This window comes from Phycomyces blakesleeanus, assembly GCF_001638985.1.
Source record: "Phycomyces blakesleeanus NRRL 1555(-) unplaced genomic scaffold PHYBLscaffold_1, whole genome shotgun sequence".
NCBI lineage: Eukaryota > Fungi > Mucoromycota > Mucoromycetes > Mucorales > Phycomycetaceae > Phycomyces > Phycomyces blakesleeanus.
In genome coordinates, this window is record NW_017265134.1 from 3702653 (window position 1) to 3729231 (window position 26579).

Below are 26579 nucleotides of genomic sequence, written 5' to 3' on the forward strand. Positions count from 1 at the left end.
CTGTTGCCACCGCCCCCGAATGTATTATACTGTCTCTTGGGTGGAGAGACAAGGTTATGGGTATAGCTCTTCCAGGGCTTTCGAGTCCGGTCGTGGTTATTACCATAACCACCGCATACTCTAAACGTTGTATCTAGGGCGCGTTCGTAGGGTTTGCGGTATGGCTATGATGACACCTGTAGGATGTTTACAGGAAGTAGGAGCCATCAAGGACTATATGTCCTAGTATAATTCATCCGAAGCCGGCCCGAGTGGTATGACCAACGGCTTCAGTCTGGTCCCGGTGGATCAAGGGAGTCTTTAGGGGATACCCCACTACCTGGGACCTCTCTTTAGTAGAGGGACTTGGTGTCGAACCGTTTGACCGTATGGACACGGGCACTTTGTCCGTGTTGGCGACGGCTCAAATCTGCTACCTGTAGGAGTGGTAGAGAGAGGAATCTGGATGGTACGGCTCACCACCGTACCTGAAGGGGGAACTGTGGTCACGATTTTCTTCCTGGCCTTTGTGCCGAAAAAAAGAAAAAAACTGGCAAGTATACTATGTGTGAAATTATTGTACTTGGGGGGTACAATAATACTAGCCAAGTTAATAAACTTGGTAGAATCAGCAAGGAAATAGGACCTTGTTGAGCTTGACTTGGTAAAAAGACATAAGAGGTACAGATAAGTGGGAGCTCCGGCGCCAATGAGAAACCACTGCTCTTATTGTTCTTTAACCATAGTATGGGATTAGGCTTTACAGTAAATGCTGCGAAGCCCCCATTGATTGGGCAATGGCTAAATGACTATAAGCCAGAGTTGATGCTGGAAACTATACTATATGGTGCTACTCATATACTATATGAGTACAAATAGGCTTTCGAGCTGAAAAGCATACCGTATCTTTGCTCGTATTCGCTGAAAGGCGAGTACATTCAGAGCTACATAGTAATGCTAGTATGGAGTAGTGATGAATTGCATGCAGTTTGCATGCAACTGACGGGGTATTGTAAGTAGTCGAGTGACCTTTGTTGCTACGATATACTGAGATTAAGCCCTTGTCCTTGAATTTGTTCTTTTGAACACCTTCATAATTAAAATAAATTATTTTTCTATTGAAATAGTTTACTTAAATAAATATTATCACCAGGCATCTGACAGCCGACCCTAATAAAACATTGTGATATTGCAAAGTCAGAAAGTAAGGTTAGATATTTTATTAACTTAGTTATAGACATATATATGTATTGATCACATTAGACTTTTTTTTTAGGCCAATAAATTAAATAGTATCCTCTCTCCGCTATTTGAAATGTACTTAATTTGAAACCGGATCTGAAATCCAAGTTCGTTTGTTCATCAATTGTCTAGAATAATACATTTGATTAACTTAATATTTTGGTCTTCAAAGCTGTTATAGGTAATAGACAAACTAACAAACTAACAAACTTGGTCTATTAATTTTTAGTCAGCCTTTGTCTGCTAACTCGATACCTTGATTTCAATTTGCATTTGAAGATCCAGCAATAACATTGTTTACAGCCAAACAAAAACCACTCTTCTTTTAGGAATTTTATATATAAATATACGCAATTTAACCACAACTAAACAAAAAAACAATGCCCAAAGAATTTTAACATATATATATAATGTAGTCACCATCAACCTTCTTTTTTTCTATCTATTTATTAATTAATTAATTAATTAATTAATTCATTAATTATACACATAAATATTATGTAAGTCAATAAATGGAAAGCGAAATAAATATGAGAGGGTATATATCTATATTTATATACTAAAACTAAAATTTGAGAAAAAAATGATGCAAAGGCCTATTGGAAACAAATTGATTTTCTGTGTTTGACAGTAGAAAAATTAAACATATGGAGCTTATAAAGACACAAAAACAGCATGCGATGAAGTTGTGGACAAAGGCAATGAGGTAAATAAATGAAACTTTTCCATAATGTGTATTGTAGTATAATACACGATGAGTTTGGATGTATTGATCAATTGAATACAAATTTCAAAGGTTTTATTATAAGCAGGTATATTAAAGAATATGGTTTTTTGGGAAAATTTAATTTTTACAAGATTTGTTTGAGATATTCAGAATTTTTTATGGATTAGTATCTCAATATAGAGAAAATTGGATACTGCGGAGAGTGTTATCTATTAAAGAGACAATATAATATTGTTTATATCTGTTACTATTAAAATCCCTATAATCCAAACCCTTGTTGTGTAATGGTTGGCTCACACTGTATGTGTGTGTCTGTTATATAATAGTTCCAGAGGTTGTTAACTTGCCAGGTTCATTAGCAAGAAGGAACCAGTGTTTGGTTGTGGAGTCTGTTCTTCACTCAATTGTGGTGTGTATACCACAGCTCAAAACGCTCTCAAAATATATTTAAAGAAAAGGATAAAATGAACTGCTGGACGAAGTGAACTTTTCTTTAGCTAAAGTCGCAGTGTTTGGCTTTAGATAAATTAAAAGGTAACTCACTGCTGAAGATTCTCTAATACTGCCTGAAGTTGTCTTTTCTTCACGAATAATTTTCTTCGCTTTTTTTTTTTTAAAATAAAATAAAAATATTAAGTATTTAATGACCACACTGTTATCAGCTTCTAGTGAGCATAATTCGTGGAAGCCTTGCTGTTTATTGCTATAGACTTTTATCTGCTGTAACTGTGGTATATACACCACAATTGAGTGAAGAACAGACTCCACAACCAAACACTGGTTGCTTGTAAATTCCAATTTTGGTCACCGATGCCAATTCTGAAATTACCCCCTTTCTGGTTTTGTGATCGTCCACAAGCACCAACGTCATTGGGAATTTCCGAGTCCAAGAGTCGCATAACAACGCGCCATACTAAACGAGAGGCAGTCGAGTTGTACTAGGCGTCTTTTGGAGCATTACCATTTGTATTGTATAGGCGGTCAACGTGAACCCAGGATGCAAGTGGTTTGCCTTCCATGCTTTTGAGCTGATACGTAACATACTTGTCTTTTTTTGCTCATCACAATAAACGGGCCTTTCAATCGTGCTTCCAAACCAAAATGTCCTTCGTGTGTGAGATTAACACGATCACCAATGTCGAATTTCACTTTCTCAATCACGGCATCCACTTTTTCCTTGTTTTTTGAACTAATGTCACTCATACGTAACTCGGTGGCTTTTCTGGCCCTACCGACATTCTCCAGTTGGTCAACGGTCTGGTCCGCCACTGCACGAGGGTCTTCAGGAAGGACATAATGGCGTCCATAGGTAAGAAAGAACAGACTATACCTGATTTTGAGATGAGTGCAGATGTGCCAGGTTCAGAGTGTGGCAAAAAGAAACTTACCCGAACGGTGCAGAACACGATTTGTATACTTAGACAGCATTTGTCTCAACGTACCGTTTAGGCACTTACATTTACCATTTGTGCGTGGGTGAATGCAAAGGTTGGTCGATGATTTGACTTGGTACGAATGAGATAAGCGGCCGCACGTTTGCTGGTAAAATTGGCTCCACGATCTCTCAGTATCTCGAGTGGGCACCCAAAACGCATTACTATTTCCTCGTATATAAAAGCTGCTACAATTTGGGCTGATGCGACTGGGACAACACAGGCAATCGTCCAGCTGGTGGTATAATCAACTGCTACAAGGATCCACTGATTTCATCTAAGAGTCCTATATAACCTGCCGATGAAGTCCAAGTGCCACCTTTGAACTGCTCCTTGAATTTTCAATGGGCAAATCTTGTCATGATGCTTACCATATTTTCTTGTATTGCGCTAACATTTATGATATGCGCTTAAAAATTCCTAGATGTCGTTACAGAGAGTCGGCTATCAATGACGAGGTCTTAGTATATCAAACATAAGAGAATGTTCAGAATGACCAAAGTCCTTGTGGTACAATTGGACAGTGTTGGTACGACAAGAAAAGAAAAAGAATATTACTTCACGAATGTCATCGTCATTTAACTTCACTTTTTGATAAATCTTGTGATTCTTAACAGCAAAGTGAGCTCTGTTCTTTTCTGCGATTTCTGTGGAATTATCAGGTACTATATCAGGATGAAATGCATAGTAGTTTGGTCAATCGGTAGTATGGGCGAGTGGGGTAGCATATATATAGTGCAGTTCAATAGGACCTACAGTAATTTTGCTCTCATTATCACTCACACGGGACACCGCATCCGAAACATCACTATCCTTGCCAGACTTGTACTGTATCTCTGGTGCATACAGCTTAAATTTGGCAATCCATCGGACAAAGCGTGGAGTTGGTGTGACCTGAGGACAGAAATACTTGAGGGGAAGGTGATCTGAAAACAATGTATATGGTCGACCACCAACAAGGCAACTTCAGGTTCGGAAGACGCGCACAATACCTAATAGCTCTCGTTCCTGCGCAGGGTAAGCTCGTTTTGCGATGGTAAACTTCTTCCATTCATATGCAAGGGGATATTACAAACCATATTTACCTTTTTGGAGTAACACTGAACCAACACCGAAATTGGAAGCGTCTGTATCAATACGATATGGCTGATGGACATCTGGGGCTTGTAGTACTGGGGGCACGGTTAGCTTGTCCTTTATGAACTCGAGGCTGTCTTGGCGCTCCTTTGTTCATAAAATCGGTCTCCGTTCTGAACCAGTATCATGAGTGAGATCTGTTAGCGGTGTTATTATGGTTGCTTATCCAGGGATGAACCGTCGATATTGTCGAGCGAGACCACAAAGCTGGTAAGCCTTTTGACAATTTGTTGGAACCGGCCGTGCCTTGAAAGCAGTAACCTTCCTAGATGTAGGTAGAATACTTCGTGCTGAGATATGAAATCCAACGATTTTTTTTCAGATTGACCACCAATGTTCTCCTCCCGCAACCTTCCCAAAACATGACGGACGTGAAGGCGGTGGCCTTCTTCAGTATTGCTGAAAATCAATATGTCATCGAGATAAACAAGAGTAAAATCATCAAGGCAGTCACTCAGAATATGGCTCATAAGGCTTTGGAATGTTGGCAGTGGATTGGTCGAACCAAAAAACAGGACAAGAAACTCTTACTGACTGTTGTATCTGGTGTTAAATGCTGTCTTGGTAACATCTTTTGTTTGTATTTTTACTTGGTGATAACCGCTTTTAATATCAAGACTGGTAAAGTGTGCAGACCCGCGGAGTTGTTTCAGACATCCATAGATTCTTGGTAGTGGGTGGCTGTTACGGACATCTACTTTATTCAACGCGTGATACTCGATGCATGTTCCCATAACACTGTCTTCTATACAAGCAACACCGATGCTCCCCATGGTGACGCACTAAGCCTACTTAACCCAGGGTCAATAAGTTATTTGATCTGACGCTTGAGCTCGTCTAGACCTAGGGGACTCTTCTTGAATGAGGCTCAGCTGATCAGTCTTGCATCCCCGGTATTGATTGCATGCGGTACATTACACTCGGGCGGAATACATGAAGGCTCATCTCTAAATACTCCAGGAAAAATATTTAACCAGGTCACTCCAATCTGAGTTGTTCATGTTGCTAACCATGTCTTCTTTGACGTATAACAGAAAACTGTTTGCAGCCTTGAACCCCATGGCTTGCTTGCTTAATGATCGTTGGTGTCACATAGTTTGCGCTTGCACCACTGTCGATTAATATGGAGATACGCTTTCCTTCATATATGACATCATACAGTGACAAGTATGTGTTTATGGTAGCAGTAAGTCTTCATTGCAAGCAGAATAATTATTAAAATACTGGTAAGGCAAATCTTTATCATTTTCTTTATAGCTCACACTATTATAATCATTTACATCCCTGTTAGAGCGGGGGTCTAGGTCTTCACACAATCGATTACCTTTTAATCCAGTTGTGTGGAATGATAGGTCATTGCATCCTTGGGTCTTGGCACATCCTTCGTTCAAGTGGCGGGTACTAGGAATACTGTCTGGGCAGAAATGACAGAGGTGTCCAGATTGACCATACCGAAAACACTTGCGGCTATCCTGGTCACCTTGTTGATGTGATTTCATATTGGGGCGGCCGGTGGAACTTCGACTGTTACGTTGGTCTGAGCGTCCACGATAATTGGTCTGCATGGATAATCTTTCTTCCATAGCATCAAGGTCCATGGTAGTAGGACCATCATTACGGGCATATTGTGAAATAAACTCAGGGCGTGCCAGGCGAATAAGACACTTTATCAATCTCGTATGCAAGGGCAGTGCGAGAGGAGGTCTCAGCAACGTCCAAAGGCTCACGAATATGAATTTGACCACGGGTTTCAGAACGTAAACCACCAGCAAATCAGTAAAACGCTTCATACTCGGTCATGGACAGGACTACCATGTGGATATTCTAGAAGGCGTCTATATATTTTTTGATAGAGCTTGTCTAGCACAAAGAACGATTTCTATTACGGGCATATTGGGTAATATGGATGGGATGGAAATTATCATTAAGCAAGCGTGTAAACTTGTGCCAATTCGAAGTCCTGTTAGCAGTGTCTTCCATACGGAGCCACTAGACATCCGCACGATTACGGAGAAGAGTGATACAATAGGATGTCTAACTGTCATATTCTATGCGATTTAGGTGAGCAAAACGTTCTACATAACGGACCCAGTCATAAATATCGTTGAAAGAACGAGTACCACGATAAAAATTGGGCGCTCTATATGGACAGATAGAGATAGAGAGATATTGGCGTGCGCAGGGGCTGGGGCGCCAGCAGAAGAAGGTAGCTGCGAGCTATGAAGAGCAGTAGTGAAGGCGACAATTAACGCGGTTATATTCACGGCACCAAGAGCACCAGGGTCAGCATGGTCAACAGGAACAGGTGTATCACTCATAGGTAAAGAGTTTGGAGTAGGTACGTGAACTGGATAGTCTGGAGCAGGGAGTGTAGAAACATGTACACCAGGAAGTTTGAAAACGATGTTGCTGGCTCGAGTATCCCAAAAAGCGACATGAGCAGGAGTAGAATGGATGCACTGTTCTTCAGAAATATGGGGTACAGTACGGGAAGCAAGGCATGAACTCGTTCTTAAATTTCAAGATTTTTCTTTTGAGCGTTGGTAAACTGGGCGCTTTTCTGGTAAGAGAAATCGCTTATTCAGCTACCATTTGTAAAGTCTCGATCTAGTATCTCTTTTCTGGCACTTGTAACTAAGTTGCCAAATCAATACTACTGTGTATATTCAAGTTTATGAATAGTGTTTAGATAAAAATAAAGATATTTTTTATTAAATATATTTCTTGCTTATTTATACAAAGCGATTGTCGCTTTCTAGTTAAAAAAGAAAAAGCTACAATAATATTTCTTAGATTATGAATATACAGTAATATCTCTATAAGAATATTCGCCATCTTCAACATCTAAAAGTATCTGCAACAGTTACATTTCAGAAATCATTAAGTATACATTAACAGTTTAAATTACCTTGATCGTTTTAAATTATTATCGTGCCTGAATTCGTGTTAGCCGACCAGGGCAACAATTACACAAAATTCTCTTTTGAGAACGACGGCCGACGTGATTCACTTTTGCTCACAAGATAATTAGAAAACATATAGCTTAAACAAAAAAGTAGAATATAAACCAAAACAGATATTTTCAATTATTGCGCAGGTTTAAAGACGATTATTTAATAAAAGCTACTTATCTTTCTGCCGTACTTCTATTCTTGTATTCTCGCTTAAAATTTCCAGCGGATTTGATCAATTTTGGCTTTGCCAAAGCATTGGAAGAACCATACAGATAGATCACATCAACGCTACCAGGAGAGACTTAACTGTGGGGGATTAAATACGATTCTGTGTGTTACTACCTGTATTGCTGTAGATCGGTTGCCTAATTGAAAATCCGGTTGTATAAAAGTATATAATAATACAACGCTCTGGTATAACAAGTCAATTGTGATATACATCTGAGCCAGATGGATCATTTATGCTTAACATTTAATCCAAACGGATCGATTCCAGCTAATATTTAAGTTAACATGGTGACAATAGCATAACAATTACACTAAACTAGCAAGAACTAGTAAACATTTAAATCATATATGTATCAACCAGTTAGACTTTAAGCTAAAAAAGTATTAACTTGTTAATATTTAAGCCAAACAAATTGATTCCGGATAACATTTAAGATAACATAGTAGCGACCGGTTAACACTTAAGTATAGCATGTATAAACCGGCTAGCATTTAAGTCAAACAAATTGATTCCTGTTGGTATTTCAGATAAAATAATAATAATAATAATAATAATAATAATAATAATAATAATTCTGGATAACATTTTAGCTAAAGAAACGGAATCTTGTCAACATTTTAGCTAAACAAATTAATTCCGGTAAGAATTTAAGCTAATATGGTAACAACCGGTTAACATGTTAGCAGATCAATATAATCTGGTTAATAGTTAAGCTAATATGGTAGTACCAGGTTAACATTAAAGCTAAATAAGTTGATTCAGGTCAATATTTAAGCTAATCGGGTAACAACCGGTTAACATGTTAGCAGCTAAATATATTCTGGTCAATAATTAAGCTAATCTTGTAGTGCCAAATTAACATTTTAGCTAGATAAATTGATTCCGGTCAGTATTTAAGCTAAACTGGTAACAGCTGGTTAACATGTTAGCTGGATAAATCGATTCGGGTTAACATTTTATCTAGACGGATGGATTTTGGTAAACATGTAAGCTAATCTGGTAGTAACTGGTTAACATTTTAGCTAGGTAGATACATTCCGGTCAAAATTTAGGCTAACCTGGTAACAGCTTGCTAACATGTTAGGTAAACAAATTGATTCTGGTTGACGTTTTATCAAGATGGATGGATTCCGGTCAACTTTAAACTAACCAAGTAACAACTGGCTACCATATTAGCTAGATAAATGTATTCTGGTTAATATTTAAGCTAATCTGGTAGTAACCGGTTAAAATTTAAGTTAAATAAATGGGTTCTGGTCAGCATTTAAGCTAATTGGGTACCAGCCGGTTAATATGTTAGCTAAATAAATAATTTCTGGTTAATATTTAAGCTAATCTGGTAGTAATTGGCTACCATTTAAGTTAAATAAATGGGTTCTGGTCAATATTATAGCTAGATAAACTGATTCTAGTCAATATTTAAGCTAAACTGGTTACAACCGGTTAACATATTAGCTAAATAAATTGATTCCGGTTAAAATATAAGCTAATCTGGTAGGAACCTGTTAACATTTTAGCTAGATAAACTGATTCTGGTCAATATCTAAGCTAAACTGGTGACAATCGGTAAACATATTAGCTAGATAAATTGATTCCGGTTAATAATTAAGCTGATATAGTAGTACCACGTTAACATTTAAGCTAAACAAATGGATTCTGGTCAAAATTTAAGCTAAACAAATTGCTTCCGGTTAACATTTAAGCTAAATAAATGAGTTCTGATCAACATTTAAGCGAACCAGGTAACACCTGGCTAACATGTTAGCTAGGTAAATATATTCCGGTTAATATTTAAGTTAATTTGGTAGTAACAGGTTAACATTTAAGTTAAATAAATGAACTCTGGTCAACATTTAAGCTAATTGGGTAACGACCGGATAACATGTTAGGTATATAAATATATTCCGGTTAAAATATAAGCTAATCTGGTAGTAACCAGTTTCTATTATAGCTAAATAATTTGATTCCGGTTAACGTTTTATCTAGATGGATGGATTCCGGTAAGCACATAAGCTAATCTGGTAGTAACCGGTATACATTTTAGCTAGATAGATACATTCCGGTAAACATTCAAGCTAATCAGGTATCAACCGGTTAACATTTTAACTAAACAAAGTAATTCCGGTTAACATGTAAGCTAAATGGATAAATTCTGGTAAACATATAAGCTAATCTGGTGGTAACTTGTTAACATTTTAGCTAGATAGATACGTTCCGGTAAACATTTAAGCTAATCAGGTATCAACCGGTTAACATTTTAGCTAAACAAAGTAATTTCGGTTAACATGTAAGCTAAATGGATAGGTTCTGGTAAACATATAAGCTAATCTGGTAGTAACTGGTTAACATTTTAGCTAAATGGATAAATTCTGGTAAACATATAAGCTAATCTGGTAGTAACTGGTTAACATTTTAGCTAAATAGATACGTTCCGGTAAACATTCAAGCTAATCAGGTATCAACCGGTTAACATTTTAGCTAAACAAATTGGTTCCGGTTAACATGTAAGCTAAATGGATAGATTCCGGTGAGCATTAGAGCCAAATGGATAGATTCAGGTGAAAATTTAAGCCAACTGGTAACAACCGGTTAAGATTTAATCTAAACTTGTATTAACCGGTCTGAGGGCGAACCGTTTGGACCAATTCGTTTCCTTATTTGGAACAAATTGAATTTATATTTTAATTTCACTCTTAATTATTCAATCCCAGAAAAAAAAAGTTGAAAAGTGTAAATAAACGTTTTTAACCTTTGGCGAGACTACTAATGACCCCCCTATGATATGTATGAGAGAAGATGATTGAAATCTTAACAACAATTAATTTTGGAGTTTTTTCAAAAATCTTTTCTCAGAGAGTACTATGCGTGGGGTATATCTTTCCCGATTTTACCTGGCGCCTCTTTTGCTCGGATCAGCAGAGATTTTATTCTTTAATAAAAACATCTACTGGTCTCCCGGCGCATATTTCAAACCGTATACTTTTGCTTCGGTAAATTTTCGGGACGATCTGCTGGGCGGTAGTCTTTGTACTGCTAATAATCTACAGATTCAATTTATTGGATTTGGATCAGGGAAATAAAGGTTCATTAAATCAGTTATGATGAACATTATAAGTAATTACTACTTGTATAACCGTGGTAATTTCGGAGCTAATACATGCAACGAAAACCTCGACTTTGGAAGGGGTACCCTTATTGGGTAAAAGCCAGCTTGATGTGAAGGCCATTTTTTTCGTGATTTATAATAATTCAATGGTGATCGCATGGCCTTGTGCTGGCGATGGTTTATTATATTTTCTGCCCTATCAGATTAAGACTGTAAGATAGAGGCTTGCGTTGTCTACCATGGGTAGCAGGGAATCAGGGTCTGGTCCCGAAAATGAAGGATGAAATCTAAAAGAACTGACGGAAGGGCACCAGCAGGAGCGGAGCCTACGGCTTAATTTGATTCAACACGGGGGAACTCAGCTGGTACACACATTAAAAGGATTGAAAAATCACCTTTTCAGTTGGGTCAAGCTTCGGCTTTTCTGTCTTCCTAAATATACTGCCTGCGCTAAGCAGGGTGATGTTGGGCAATAACAGGTCTATCATGCCCTTAGATGTTCTGGGCCGCACATGCGCTACACTGACATAGTTAATGAGTATATAACCATGGCTAATAAGCTTGGGTACTCTTTTAAAACTATTTCGTACTGGGAATTGAGGTATGTAGCAAGGTTTCTGTGCGTAATCTTACGGAAGAGCCATTGCTAATGTTATCTACAGTTTAACGTTTACGTTGTTCTGGTAGTCTAACAAAAAACTGTGATATGTCTTGCACCTTGGGATTTAAAAAATAGCCTATCGTTAAAAGGCCAAGCTAGTCTCAATAGACTCCCAAAATCTTACTGAAGAACTGAATTGACTGGCAAAACTAAAAGTGAACATAGCCGCATACCCGTAAAGCAACTCGCTCGTTCGGGTATGTTTGGTTATGGATCAAACAGAATCAGTATATAAATACTGAAATACTCATCTTAAGCAAACATTGCTAGGATAATATTGTTGCTGATAACAGAAAGCGTTATGAAAATCACCAACGCCCATAAACGCCGGTGCTAGCTTTATATGCGCACCTAAAAACGGTTCACATAAAATAATGAACCTTGGCTTAAAAGCCATAATTAAAAAAAAACAAAAAAAAAGAAAAACAAAAAAAAAAGAAACAAAAAAAAAACGACCTGAAATAAGTCGAAATACCCACTGGACCGAAACGTTAAGCGGAAGAAAAGACACTAGCAAGGATTCCCCTAATAACGGCTAGTATGAACAGAAAGACTAAAGCTTGGTAAGAGACCAATAGCGAACAAGTACTGTCATGGTAATAACTAATCCATGACAAGTAGGAGTAGCGTTGTGGCCGGATGAACGGAAGACTGGAAGACCGGAAGACCGGAAGACCAGACGACGAGACGCCCAGATGGCAGCAACCGAGAGTGGAAACGACGAAGAGGAGAGGGCGGTTGTGGGTGGGAATGACGGAAGGGAGGAATGTTATTAGGAAAAGAGGCAGATGTAAGCGTAGGAGCCTGTGGTGAGAGGGATGCGGTGAGAGGGATGTGGTGAAGTGGATGTGGTGAAGTGGATGTGGTGAAGTGGATGTGGTGAGGGGGATGTGGTGAAGTGGATGTGGTGAAGTGGATGTGGTGAAGTGGATGTGGTGAAGTGGATGTGGTGAAGTGGATGTGGTGAGGGGGATGTGGTGAGGGGGATGTGGTGAGGGGGATGTGGTGAAGTGGATGTGGTGAAGTGGATGTGGTGAGGGGGATGTGGTGCTGTGCGAGTAGAGGAAGAGAGTTTTGGGGGAAGGCGTGGGCAAGTAGAAAGGATGACGAGGAGATAGGACGTCGGAGTGAACAGGAGTAGAAGGTGGCAGTAGGGAGCTGAAGGAGTTGACTGTTGTTACGTTATGTGGGAGAGTTTAGGGGATACCCCACTACCTGGAACTTCTGTTTTACAGGAGGACTTGGTGTCGAACCGTGTGAGCGTATGGATGCGAACGTGCTGTTCGTGTTGGCGACGGCTCATATCTGCTACCCGTAGGAGTGGTAGAGGGAGGAAGCCGGATGGTACGGTTCACCGCCGTACCTGAAGGGGGAACTGTGGTCGCGATTCTCTTCCCGGCCTTCGGGCCGAAACAAAAAAAAAAAAACTGGCAAATATACTATATGTATGAATATTGTACTTGGTGAGTACAATAATAACAGCCAAGTTAATAAACTTGGTAGAATTGGCAAGGAAATATGACCTTGTTGAGCTTGACTTGATAGAAAGACATAAGAGGTACAGATAAGTGGGAGCTTCGGCGCCAATGAGAAACCACTACTCTTATTGTCTTTTCAATGAAAAAGAATGTTGGATTGGGCTTCACGGTGGATTCCGTGAGGCCCCAATCAGCCTGACAATGGCTGAAAGTCTCTTAGCAAGAACTTTTGCTAAAGGTGAACCGACCAGGAGTGAGGCTGTTGCCACCGCCACCGGATGTAATATACTGTCTCTTGGGTGGAGAGACAAGGTTACGGGTATAGCTTTTCCAGGGCTTTCGAGTCCGGTTGTAGCTATTACCCTAACTACCGTATACTCCAAACGTTGCATCTAGGGCGCGTTGGTGGGGTCTACGGTATGGCTATGATGACACCTGTAGAAAGCCTACAGGAAGTAGGAGCCATAAAGGACTACAAGTCCTAGTATAATGCATCCGAAGCTGGCGCCTAGTGGCATGAGCAGTGGCTTTAGACTCCTTCCGACGGGTACAAGGGAGAGTTTAGGGGATACCCCACTACCTGGAACATCTACTAGACAGAGGGGCTTGGTGTCGGACCGTTTGAGCGTATGGGCACGGACATTCTGTCCGTGTCGGCGACGACTCAAATCTGCTACCCATAGGAGTGGTAGAGAGAGGAATCTGGATGGTACGGCTCACCACTGTACCTAAATGGGGAACTGTGGTTACGATTCTCTTCCTGGCCTTCGGGCCTAAATAACAAAAAAAAATTAGCAAATATACTACATGTATGATTATTGTACTTGGTGAGTACAATAATAATAGCCAAGTTAATAAACTTGGTAGAATCGGCAAGGAAATAGGACCTTATTGAGCTTGACTTGGTAAAAATATATAAGAGGTACAGATAAGTGGGAGCTTCGGCGCCAATGAGAAACCACTGCTCTTATTGTCTTTTCAGTGAAAAGGCATGTTAGATTGGGCTTCACGGTGGATTCCGTGAAGCTTCGATCCGCAGGATGATGGCTGAACGTCTTTAGGCCAGATTCTATGCTGAACCGGATCCACACGAGGACGAGGCTGTTGCCACCGCCCCCGAATGTATTATACTGTCTCTTGGGTGGAGAGACAAGGTTATGGGTATAGCTCTTCCAGGGCTTTCGAGTCCGGTCGTGGTTATTACCATAACCACCGCATACTCTAAACGTTGTATCTAGGGCGCGTTCGTAGGGTTTGCGGTATGGCTATGATGACACCTGTAGGATGTTTACAGGAAGTAGGAGCCATCAAGGACTATATGTCCTAGTATAATTCATCCGAAGCCGGCCCGAGTGGTATGACCAACGGCTTCAGTCTGGTCCCGGTGGATCAAGGGAGTCTTTAGGGGATACCCCACTACCTGGGACCTCTCTTTAGTAGAGGGACTTGGTGTCGAACCGTTTGACCGTATGGACACGGGCACTTTGTCCGTGTTGGCGACGGCTCAAATCTGCTACCTGTAGGAGTGGTAGAGAGAGGAATCTGGATGGTACGGCTCACCACCGTACCTGAAGGGGGAACTGTGGTCACGATTTTCTTCCTGGCCTTTGTGCCGAAAAAAAGAAAAAAACTGGCAAGTATACTATGTGTGAAATTATTGTACTTGGGGGGTACAATAATACTAGCCAAGTTAATAAACTTGGTAGAATCAGCAAGGAAATAGGACCTTGTTGAGCTTGACTTGGTAAAAAGACATAAGAGGTACAGATAAGTGGGAGCTCCGGCGCCAATGAGAAACCACTGCTCTTATTGTTCTTTAACCATAGTATGGGATTAGGCTTTACAGTAAATGCTGCGAAGCCCCCATTGATTGGGCAATGGCTAAACAACCATAAGCCAGAGCTGATGCTGGAAACCATACTATATGTGTTGCTCATACACTATATGAGTATAAATATGCTTTTGAGCTGAAAAGCATATTGTGTCTTTGCTCGTATTCGCTGAAAGGCGAGTACATTCAGAGCTACATAGTAATGCTAGTATGGAGTAGTGATGAATTGCATGCAGTTTGCATGCAACTGACGGGGTATTGTAAGTAGTCGAGTGACCTTTGTTGCTACGATATACTGAGATTAAGCCCTTGTCCTTGAATTTGTTCTTTTGAACACCTTCATAATTAAAATAAATTATTTTTCTATTGAAATAGTTTACTTAAATAAATATTATCACCAGGCATCTGACAGCCGACCCAATAAAACATTGTGATATTGCAAAGTCAGAAAGTAAGGTTAGATATTTTATTAACTTAGTTATAGACATATATATGTATTGATCACATTAGACTTTTTTTTAGGCCAATAAATTAAATAGTATCCTCTCTCCGCTATTTGAAATGTACTTAATTTGAAACCGGATCTGAAATCCAAGTTCGTTTGTTCATCAATTGTCTAGAATAATACATTTGATTAACTTAATATTTTGGTCTTCAAAGCTGTTATAGGTAATAGACAAACTAACAAACTAACAAACTTGGTCTATTAATTTTTAGTCAGCCTTTGTCTGCTAACTCGATACCTTGATTTCAATTTGCATTTGAAGATCCAGCAATAACATTGTTTACAGCCAAACAAAAACCACTCTTCTTTTAGGAATTTTATATATAAATATACGCAATTTAACCACAACTAAACAAAAAAACAATGCCCAAAGAATTTTAACATATATATATAATGTAGTCACCATCAACCTTCTTTTTTTCTATCTATTTATTAATTAATTAATTAATTAATTAATTCATTAATTATACACATAAATATTATGTAAGTCAATAAATGGAAAGCGAAATAAATATGAGAGGGTATATATCTATATTTATATACTAAAACTAAAATTTGAGAAAAAAATGATGCAAAGGCCTATTGGAAACAAATTGATTTTCTGTGTTTGACAGTAGAAAAATTAAACATATGGAGCTTATAAAGACACAAAAACAGCATGCGATGAAGTTGTGGACAAAGGCAATGAGGTAAATAAATGAAACTTTTCCATAATGTGTATTGTAGTATAATACACGATGAGTTTGGATGTATTGATCAATTGAATACAAATTTCAAAGGTTTTATTATAAGCAGGTATATTAAAGAATATGGTTTTTTGGGAAAATTTAATTTTTACAAGATTTGTTTGAGATATTCAGAATTTTTTATGGATTAGTATCTCAATATAGAGAAAATTGGATACTGCGGAGAGTGTTATCTATTAAAGAGACAATATAATATTGTTTATATCTGTTACTATTAAAATCCCTATAATCCAAACCCTTGTTGTGTAATGGTTGGCTCACACTGTATGTGTGTGTCTGTTATATAATAGTTCCAGAGGTTGTTAACTTGCCAGGTTCATTAGCAAGAAGGAACCAGTGTTTGGTTGTGGGGTCTGTTCTTCACTCAATTGTGGTGTGTATACCACACTCGTGAATTCATTCGCCCTTTTTTTGTTTTAGTTCTCCCACAAGATGTTTGCCAAAACCATTAGAATTTCTTTTTACATACACACACTCTCTCTCATCTCCCTTTTTTTTCCTTTGTTCTTAATTTTTAATTTCTATATTTGGAGTTTACAGAGTTAAAATAATGCTAGAGGGAAAATGGCCATTCTGTAACATATTCTAAGCATGTAAAAAGCGAAGCAATGTTTAAGCAAGCACATTATGTAAACCTTTTAAAGTGCAAAAGAAAAAATATCTTTTAAACTTGCTTCCATTTTCAATTTCCTTTTCACTTCCACATTCCATTTTCTTTCACTGTATACTAATCGTCTCCAGAATATATTTGTACATACATAAAAGATAAGATGGAATATTGTTTAGTAAAATAAAAAGAAAGCTAAAAGATGAGATATAGAGATAAAGAGATATATAGGTTTTATTCTATTATTCTATTAATTTATTATTTTACTGTTTCTCTTCTTTTTCTTTTCTTTTCTATTTTCTTTTCTTTTATTTTCTTTTCTTTTCTTTTATTTTTATCTTCTAATGGGCATCAGCACGATGACCAATGTATTCAATAGCCTGCTTGGCAGTCTTGATCTCATCAGCCTCCTTGTCGGGGATCTCGACAGAGAATTCCTCTTCAATGGCCATCACAACCTCAACGGTGTCCAAACTGTCCAAACCGAGATCCTTGACGAAATGAGCATCGACGGCAACCTATTTTATTTTCATTTATGCAAGAAATAAATAAATAAATAAAAATTAATTAATTAAATTAAAAAAAAATTGAATTAAAATTGAATTAAATTAGACTTGGTTATAATATATATATATATATATATATTGTATATAAAATTTACAGAAATATTCCCAATAATAATACCAATAATAATAATAATAATAATAATAATAATAATAATAATAATAATAATAAAATATTATGCATATTTTGTTTTTTCTTTGTTTTTATTTATTTGATTTAAAAATACATATATATATTTATATAAATGTCTTTACCTTGCTCTGGTCAACCTTGTCGAAACCCTTGAGGATATCCAAGACGCGAGTCTCAATGTCGGAATGGGACAAACCAGCACCAGCCGAGTAAAGACGGAAGGCGACGGGAGATGCGCGTACAGCCATCGAAGACTGGAATACGGCAGCCTTGGCAGCAGCGTTGAACAAAACAGTAGGACGGAACATGATTTTTTTTAAGAGTTTGGAGGGGAAAAGTCAAGGGTTTAAAAAGTAACAAAAAAAATGAAGACGGGTCGGGAGCGTTTGCTGTTTACCTAGTCTCACAGGGGTTGAAGAAGAGGAAAGCCAAACCACAAGCCACAAACCACACTGAGATGGGGGGGTTGAGTGACTCTTCAATTTTTTCTCCCCAGAAGCAAAAAAAAAATAAAAAAATAAAGAAATATATACACATATACATATTATAAAACCAATTCTTTTTATTTTATTTTACTTTAATTTGAATTGATTTTTTTAGTTCTTTATTCTTTTCTTCTTTTTTTTTTTATTAACGAATAATATTTATCATGGCTCAAGCACGTCAATTGGAACAAGAACAAGGACAGGGCTCATTTGTCCAGTCTGTCAAGTCTGAACTCTTCTCACCTGAGAAGCGCCAGGGAAACCTGAACATCGCCTTGTCTCTCAGCGTATTCGCCGGCGCCATTGTCTTTTTGCGCAACTTTGGTGAATTGTTGGCCGTCTAAAATCGCCAGACCAAAAATGAAATAAAAATAAGAAAGAAGAAAGAAAAAACGAAACGAAACGAATATATATAAAAACGAACAGACGGACGAACTAGACCTTGTGGATCCTATCTTTATTTTCTTTTTCTTCATTATTATTTTTATTATTATTATTTTTAATACATCGATATTTCAGACCAAACCAACCTCACTACAGAACAACCAACAATAACAGCAACCAAAAAACGAACAGAACTACAGACGTATACACAGACGCAAACAGACAGACCGACACCCAAAAAAAAAATGAAGAATACTATTTTCTTTACTATCCCCTCTTTTATCCTTTATTCAACAATGGCTATTTTGTTCTTGTTCTTTTTTGCGTGTGTGTATTGTTTTTTTTTTGCTGTCTTTGGCAACCGAAAGAAAGTGAGAGAGGAAAGTAAGAAGGATGAAAAAGGACAGCCATACATATATACGCGTATATGTATCTGGTTAAAGTTGCATGATGGAAGTGATGATTTTTTGTATGCGTGGGTGTATGTTTTATTATTATTATTATTATTTGATTTATAGATACAAACGATGATGATGTTCATCTACTCGACCATTCTTTCCAGATTTTAATACGTCATTCATTTTTGTTTCATCATAATTGAGAGAAAGTCCGAGTGCTTGGAGACCTGGAAGATATCCGTCTAGCGTGTCGGTTGTTACCAACAATTTACCAAGCATTGATTCCTGGAGAGTGAGGAAAGAGTAGCATGGAATGGCATGGATTTCACACTATGATTTATTTATTTTTGATTATATGTGAGAAAGTTGAATTATATATATTTATATACAATAGATGTAAGTGAACAAAAGGTCGTTGGGACTTACGTAGGTGATAAGAGCCGCTTCAAATCCCTTGACCATATTGGGTGCTTCAAAATGAATAAGTTTTGGGTTCTACAAAAATTGGCAGTGGGAAACTTGTAAATGCATAATCCCAAATCACAATTCCAATTACAAAATATGCACATCAATATGCACATCAATATATGCATATATATATATATATAAACTTACACTTTGTGTGGCAGAGGTTTGGAGAACACGCATATAAGGGGGTTGCAGGTCTTCTCCCCACACATCAGATGTGTATTCTGCAGCCGTAAAGGAATCAAGAATAATCACTCTAAATTTTTATTTATTTCATATAATATATATATATATATATTTGTGTATTAGGTTCCAATCAATTCTCTCTGCTAACCCAGAAAATAAAGAAGATAAGCTTTACCTGTCCAAGGGTATCTTGAAGGACTTTAATAGGTTGACTGCATATTGAGATGCTTGTTCCTGAGGTACAGCCAAAGAGAATGGTACACCAATTACAGAAGGGCTAAGTTCCAACACAGGTACCTTTTGAGATTCTTCACTATTTTTCTTTCGAAATTCAAAAGAAGAAAAAAAACACAAACTCATTAACTAACGATCCTCTTATCATCCCTCAATATTGTCTTATTACCTGTACATTGACTTCACCAACTGCCTTTACATTACCCTGTTGTGCCTCCAAGAATACACTTCCTGGTCCGGCCAGCCCGAGAATAAGAGTCGTCTTGGTAGTGAGGGTAACGTTTGTTGTGATTGTCACGGTATCTCGAGTAACAAGTGTAAGGGTATCATCGTCACTTTCACCATCATCAAAAGCATAACGGACAGGTGCTGAGGGGAATGAATCTTGGTAGTCCTGTAATATAAATTATGAATGAGGATTTCTCTTATTCTTCTTTTTTTTTTGTTGTTTTTGTTGTTGATGCTGTTGTTGTTCTTGTGTCTGTTTGAATGACTGACTGCAGTTGTCTAAATAAGACTTATATATATATATGTATGTTTACCATTAAGTTGGTTGACAATAAAGAAAAAAAAAGGAAAAGAAAGTAGAAGAATAAGAGGTGAAAAGAGCTTAGATGACGCGTTCTTCTTTCTTTCCTCTTTCTTCTTTGGCAGGTCACACACTTTATTTAAATATAATAAATATTGTTGTATATATAAATCGTTACGCGTATTCAAGCTATCGGTATTAGGTTATCATTTAGCATAAAGTCCACATCAATGAAGTCTATACTCCTTGCAGTCCTTTATAACAAAATTTACAGCCACACATACACACCCACGTATACTTATATATATATATATATATATTCAGCAAAGACATTAGTCGAGTATATATACAATACTTTTAAGCAACGCTTAATGAAGTATTATCAAGACAATAAGATTGTATTTTAAATCTTGTATTTCCATTGACCAACAACTAAAATAGCATACAGAATACATATATATATATATTACAAGCGAGTAAGGAACATGTACATTGCTTACTATACACACACACACACATACACACTCACTCACTCACTCACATACTAATATATATATGAGCTTGAAATATCAAACCATCTTTGAAATAAATAAAGTAAAACAAAATAAGCTATATATGTGTGTATTAAAAAAAAACAGGCGGTTGTTTCCAGTCCTGTATAAATCCAAGTAAAAGTTACCCCACCAAATATATTATGGTGAGTATAAAAATAGGTTAAATGGATATTTACAGTAGTATATATATATATTTAGGTGTAGACAATATAGAGACCGTGTCCAATAATCACGTGTACAAGACACAAAGTGAACCTTCACTTTATTTTCTTAATACCCTTTTTTTTCTTCCTTTTATTATTTTATTATTTTTTTACTTTTCCTCCCACCTTTCCAAATCCTTTTTTGGATATTAACTGCTCAAACTATATATATATACGTATATATAAGTAAAAAACACAACACACAAACAAACTCTGGTCACAAACTAATGGCGACCCAAGAAGAAGAAATCATTGAACTGAAAAAGGAGCTGGAGGGAGCTATCGCGCTGCGAGAGAAGCAGGTCGAAAAGGAGCGCAGTGTTATGCGTGGCTTGGTAGAAAAGATCAAGGTCGTCACGGATGAGAAGAATGAGATGTCCCGACTACTAAAGGAAGCAACCTCGAATCCCAAGCTCATGGCCTCAAACCAAGAAAAGCAAACCCAAAAGAGTCTGGCGTCCTTACGGAACCAGGTTGAGGAACTCCTGTTGGAAAAGGAAGAGTCCAAAAAGAGTCTGTTGCACTTTATGAACAAAGCCGATGATGCCGAGACAGCATTACGGCAATCCCAAAAGGATTTCGAACAGCTCAACCAGAAACTACAATCATCTGACACAACCTTGGTAGAAAAAGAAAAAGTAAAGGTCACCGAACTCGAGACCAAACTCAAAGAGGCCCAGGAGACTATCGACCGACTGGTCAATCAGAAAAACCAGGACGAGGCAAAAAGACTGGCCCAAGACAAAGAGAGACATCAAAAGGCAGATGCTGACACCAAAGCGTTAACCTCTCAGCTGACCACATTAAAGTCCCAGTTGACTGAAGCAGCGGCCGAAAAGGCTGCACTGGAAAAAAGAATCGACCAGGCATTAGAATTAGCAGCTCAGAAGGAAGCCGTTGAGAAACAGCAGTTGGCTGATAGAGCAACCCAGGATCAGGCCGCAGAAAAGCAGCTTGTCGACGCAATGATCCAAAAGGAAACCGCAGAAAAGCAGCTGGCTGACGAATTGACCAGCAGACAGCTTATTGAGAACCAATTAGCTGACGAAAAGGCCAGTAGACAGCTTGTTGAGAACCAATTGGCCGAGGCGAAGGCCCAAAAAGACGCGATCGAGAATGAGAAGAAAAAAGAGATCCAAAAGATCACCGAGTCTATGAACAATAGCGCAGTAGAAAACGCTGCTGTACTCAAGAAAGAAATTGTCCAGCTCAAGGAGAAATCTGAAGTAGCAGAGAAACTTGAGGCCGAAAAGAAAACCTGGGAAGAGGAAAAGACTCAATTGGAACAGAAACTAGGTAAGAAGCAATATGCTCAAATAAGGGGGTTTTCTTCAAATACACAAATATACATATGGACAAAAATAATTTCCAGAAAAAAAGGGATTAAGACTGTGTAAAATAAATGAATGAACAAAACTAACATTTTATTTCTTTTCTTTTTGTTGTTGTTGTTGTTGTTGGGGTAAAAAAGCAAAAACAATTGAACAGCTTGAACGTTCACAAGAACAATCATCTTCAAATGAGGTCTTGGAAAAGGATCTCGAGGCCAAGGAGAACAAGATCAAGTCTCTTCAAGAAGAGTTGACCAAGCTTTCTTCCGAATTGGACTCAAAGGCAGCCAAACTTGCCGAGGCAGAAAAGGCTTCTGCAAATTCCAGCCAAGAGGACCAAAAGAAAATCCAAAATCTCAAGGCACAACTCAATGAATACGAAGCCGAGAAGGATGAGGCGCTTTCAAAGATGCTTGACGGACAGGACACAATCAAGACCCTGACTAACAAACTCAAGGATGCTAATGAATCATTGAATGTTGTAAAAGCCATGCTCAACGAACGAGATGTTGAAATGGATGAGAGGCGCCAAGAGGTAGAATCGGTACGGGCATCACAGTCAGAGCTTGAGGAAAAATCCAAGAGGCTCGTGGTCTTGTTGAACAAGACCAAAAAACAAATTCTGAAGCTAGAGAGAGAAAAGACAGATGGTGTAGAGACGGCCGAGGCAAACAAGGCACAGCTAGAAAAATATGCTGGTCAGGTTGGAGAGCTGACAAAGAGCGAAGCAAATCTAAAGGCGGAGGTCAGTCGACTGACTGCCAAGATCCAGAATACAGAGGGGGATGTCAAGATACTCCAGAAGGAAAGACGGGAGGCATTGGAGCAAAAGGACCAAATGTTTGATGAGTTGCAGATCAAGCAGGCCGAGTTTGAGAGCTCCCAAAGTAACGCAGACAATCTTCAGCATCGTCTAAAGGAGAGCGAGCGACTGGTTGAAGAGGCCGAGGAAAAGGCTTCGGCCTGCGAAGAGTACCAAATGATGGCTGAGGAAGCAAAGAAGGATCTTAGAGAGCGCGAGAAGATGTGGAATGAGCAGCGTAGGAAGTTGGAGATAAGCATAGAAGAAAAAGACGGTGTATTAGCAAAGATTAAAGAGAGCCATGAGCGCATTGAAGAAGAGTTGAAAGCCAAGGCGAGCGAGGTGACAGGTCAGCTGACTGCCCTTGAAAGCGATCTGAAACACCTTCATGAAGAATTGGAAACAAAGACCAGAGAGGTTAATGTATTGGAGAGTGACAAGAGCGGACTTTTGGAGCGAATTGACATGCTCGAGGCTGACCTTGAGAAGAGTGAAAAAGAGGCCCAGAGTAATACTCTGGAATTGGTAAGTTTCTAATCTCTTTGTGTGCGCGTATACAACGGAAATGCAGTAATATCTATATATTTCTATACTTATATATATATACATATATTGCTTATTTCTTAGGAGCGTCTTCATAAAGAATATGATGAATTCAATTCCACTAGAGATAACTTAGCAAAGGATCTAGAAGAGATTACGATGCGCGAAAACCATTTGAAGACACTCAATAGGGTATGCTAATTTTATTTTGGTTGTTGAGATAAATATATAGAAAGATATATAGTGTGGGTGTTTATTGTCTTTTGTGATATTAATTATTGATTTAAAATTGGTATATATATGCTGTAATAGTCTTTGAAGGATGAAATTCGTAAATTGTCTCGTACTCCAATTGCCACCAATACACGTATATCTTCATCCCATCCTACATCACCTTCTCCGTATAGTGCATCAGACCACCGATCTTTGCGCTCGGGTGCCTCTACACCACCCGGTCCCGATTCATTTGGCTCCAGTCCACCGTCGACACCTCGAAACAAGGAAGAAGAGGTTAATCTGGAATACTTGCGGAACGTGATTATTAAATTCTTAGAAAAGAAGTCAACAAGAGTAAGTTATCTCACAAAGAAGTATATATATACTCAAATAACAAAAACCATCTTGCTTACATATTCTATTCTTTTTTTCTTATTTAGGCACAATTAATCCCTGTTCTGGCAATGATGTTAAAGTTTACGCCCGAGGAGATTGGTCGTCTCCGAGCAAAGGCATAATAGACTTGCGCTATAATATTTATTCCACCCTTCTTTATAGTATATTATATTCTGTTCTGTTCTGTTCTATTTCTATTTCTATATATACATATACATATATACTATACCTTTCTTTCTTTCTTTTTTCATCAAAAAAGGAAAAGAAAATAATTCATCACCCACCGCTAACAACTAACCACTACTTGCCACTCCTACCATTAACAATCATCATTATCATTTCCACCACTAGTACAAATATTACCATTACTATGACCACACCCACTTTTTATTTTATTTTATTTTTTATTTTCACTACGGGAAAAAAAGAGGTGCTTCCGGGGGTTTACTGGGGGTCCGCTCAGGAGGTCGTCCAGGTGGGTGTTTTTCGCCTACACACTTTTTCACCTCCTGCCTGTTATGGATTAGTTTATAACTCCGCTCTTTAACAAATAACCGCCAGAGAAATTTCTTGTGTAGGAATATAGATGTACCTTACATGCCCATATATAGATACAATTATCTGCGATAAATTCTGATCGAAATAAATCACGGATTTAAAAATGCGTTTTCAAAAAAAAATGGTTCAAAAAAAATTGTGTTTCAAATAAATTGGTTTTTATTTTTTGTTTCAAAGTAGAAAAAAATGCTAAGCTATAGCTACACCATATAATTTATGAGCAGAAATATATAATAAATTAAATCTAGTTATTCTAAGCTAAAGATAGGGTCATGGAGTCTATATCCCTTATAATTCTTGAAGACAAAAGCACCTAAGAGCACCCGTAATAGTGGAGTACAAGAGCAATCTAGTAAAATATAAATATGAATGAGTATTTCCAGTTTAAAAATATATGTCAAATGAAAGCTTACCTTTGAGTTTGCCGAGATGAATTTCATAAAAGTTAGAATCTCTACAAGTAAAAATGAATAAAAGATGGTTAGTATTCAATTACTTTGTAAACTAGGTGTGCAGGTATTACCTCAACTCATTTTGACCAGATGATGAAAAGGCTAATTGTCAGCTAATGAGACCCAAGATGAATAACTGCATTACAAAGTACAATATTGCTTTTTTATTATACATACCTCAAAAACAAGAATATATAGACACGTTTCCTAAAAAGATAATATACTATATGTAAAAACACATAATGAACAAACTTTTGTCGGTAAAGTAGAGTAAGAAACAACGCGAAGTCATTCTCTCTCGGTTTGCCTTATTTTTATAAGTTAAAGAGGTATGTTCTAATAGCAAATAATTGAAATTACAGCTGTAACTTATTAAAAAAAATGTGTATATATTTATGTCTTCATTGGGTTGAGTTGTGCCTTAGAAGGTTGCCTTTGCTAGGCATTCTTTACTAATATTATGTAAGAAACAAAAAAAATCGTATATTTTTTCTTATTTGAAATTTTGACAAAGTCGTTTTATATGCTGAAAATGTTGCCTTTACCAAATTTTAACAGAATTATTTTTTCATTACACAATACAGCCTCCGCATTTCCTTATTCAATGTTTTGTCTTACTTGCACAGCTTTTTGTTGTGATCAAAAAAGTTTGAAGTAGGACCAAACCTTCTTTCCTCCTTTATTTGGAAGAAAAAATATTCAACTCACGAAATAGAAAGAAAAATTCTCTAGGCCAATAATATTGTTTGGGTACCATACCCTACCATATTTGGCTTCCAATTTTTGTGGTGGTGGAATTTTCTGTTTCATTTTGATTTTTTTTGGTGATTTTTTAATTATTATAGGCCAAAAATGAAGTCACAATTACAAAAAACACCCCTTTTTTCCCGTAGTGTTTTTATTTTACTTTTACTTTTATTAAAAACCGAGAATAGGGACCTTGGACACATCATATAAAATTTATTTAGACGGAGATTGTGCTCTTAAAAAGGAATAGTGTGTTTCAAAATCGCGTTATTTTATATGATATAAAAGCATGATATAAAATGTGTTGACCAATCATCTTTCGATATTTTATGTTGTTAAGCTAACGATGACATAAAACTTGAAATAAAGAACAAATTATGTTTTCAAGTAAGCATATAAAGAAGTCCATATAACCCCAGCATTAGGTTTTTCCCCCTTATTTGCGCAAGCATTCTACGTATACAAATATTAATTAGTATCTATTAGCTTTAATGTCTAAAAAATTAAACAGCTATTACAGTTTGAGGGTAAAAAGTAACAAACTTTGGTTCGCACTAATTACATGATTTTAAGTTCGTGAGTTTAGGGAATTAACATGGCCAATAAATACAATATCACACATTTTCATTGTATATGGAAGCCTTGGATGTGAAACATGAGACCGTATAAAGTTACATATATGGTTAAATGTTTCAAAAATATTTTATATGATGTGTCCAAAGTCCCTAATTCGGGTTCTAGATCAAAAAAAGACAAAAAAGC

General features: G+C 37.5%; 7 protein-coding genes across 7 annotated transcripts; 1 reads left to right on the top strand and 6 right to left on the bottom strand.

Annotated features, from left to right (window-relative positions):
* Positions 1-2661: 2661 nt before the first annotated feature.
* On the bottom strand, positions 2662-3543 carry PHYBLDRAFT_71290 (hypothetical protein; the record flags this gene model as incomplete). The annotated part of the gene is made up of 3 exons (XM_018442441.1): positions 2662-2886; positions 2993-3278; positions 3455-3543. The coding sequence occupies 3 exons, from the start codon at positions 3541-3543 to the stop codon at positions 2662-2664; spliced, it is 600 nt and encodes a 199-aa protein (XP_018299411.1).
* A 2060-nt stretch (positions 3544-5603) lies between these two features.
* On the bottom strand, positions 5604-6431 carry PHYBLDRAFT_157120 (hypothetical protein). The gene is made up of 2 exons (XM_018433569.1): positions 5855-6431; positions 5604-5744 (listed from the first exon to the last, which is right to left on the bottom strand). Exons 1-2 carry the CDS (start codon positions 6306-6308, stop codon positions 5734-5736), a joined length of 465 nt encoding a protein of 154 aa, XP_018299412.1. The 5' UTR covers positions 6309-6431; the 3' UTR covers positions 5604-5733.
* A 162-nt stretch (positions 6432-6593) lies between these two features.
* Positions 6594-7556, bottom strand: PHYBLDRAFT_161984 (hypothetical protein; the record flags this gene model as incomplete). Its single annotated transcript, XM_018434541.1, has 2 exons — positions 6594-7029; positions 7489-7556. 2 exons carry the CDS (start codon positions 7554-7556, stop codon positions 6594-6596), a joined length of 504 nt encoding a protein of 167 aa, XP_018299413.1.
* Positions 7557-12071: 4515 nt separating this feature from the next.
* On the bottom strand, positions 12072-15206 carry PHYBLDRAFT_138920 (hypothetical protein; the record flags this gene model as incomplete). Its single annotated transcript, XM_018430110.1, has 13 exons — positions 12072-12639; positions 12702-12868; positions 12992-13078; positions 13147-13309; positions 13397-13619; positions 13697-13719; positions 13807-13847; positions 13957-14211; positions 14313-14428; positions 14507-14551; positions 14673-14827; positions 14886-15114; positions 15176-15206. 13 exons carry the CDS (start codon positions 15204-15206, stop codon positions 12072-12074), a joined length of 2103 nt encoding a protein of 700 aa, XP_018299414.1.
* A 1770-nt stretch (positions 15207-16976) lies between these two features.
* NDUFAB1 (NADH dehydrogenase 1, alpha/beta subcomplex subunit 1 NDUFAB1/ACP) lies at positions 16977-17579 on the bottom strand (the record flags this gene model as incomplete). The annotated part of the gene is made up of 2 exons (XM_018427902.1): positions 16977-17153; positions 17454-17579. The coding sequence occupies 2 exons, from the start codon at positions 17577-17579 to the stop codon at positions 16977-16979; spliced, it is 303 nt and encodes a 100-aa protein (XP_018299415.1).
* Positions 17580-17980: 401 nt separating this feature from the next.
* Positions 17981-18522, top strand: PHYBLDRAFT_178916 (hypothetical protein; the record flags this gene model as incomplete). The annotated part of the gene is made up of 2 exons (XM_018438061.1): positions 17981-18154; positions 18336-18522. The coding sequence occupies 2 exons, from the start codon at positions 17981-17983 to the stop codon at positions 18369-18371; spliced, it is 210 nt and encodes a 69-aa protein (XP_018299416.1). The 3' UTR covers positions 18372-18522.
* A 147-nt stretch (positions 18523-18669) lies between these two features.
* PHYBLDRAFT_157122 (hypothetical protein) lies at positions 18670-20047 on the bottom strand. The gene is made up of 6 exons (XM_018433570.1): positions 20029-20047; positions 19656-19880; positions 19428-19573; positions 19214-19322; positions 19025-19093; positions 18670-18928 (listed from the first exon to the last, which is right to left on the bottom strand). Exons 1-6 carry the CDS (start codon positions 20029-20031, stop codon positions 18713-18715), a joined length of 768 nt encoding a protein of 255 aa, XP_018299417.1. The 5' UTR covers positions 20032-20047; the 3' UTR covers positions 18670-18712.
* Positions 20048-26579: the final 6532 nt, after the last annotated feature.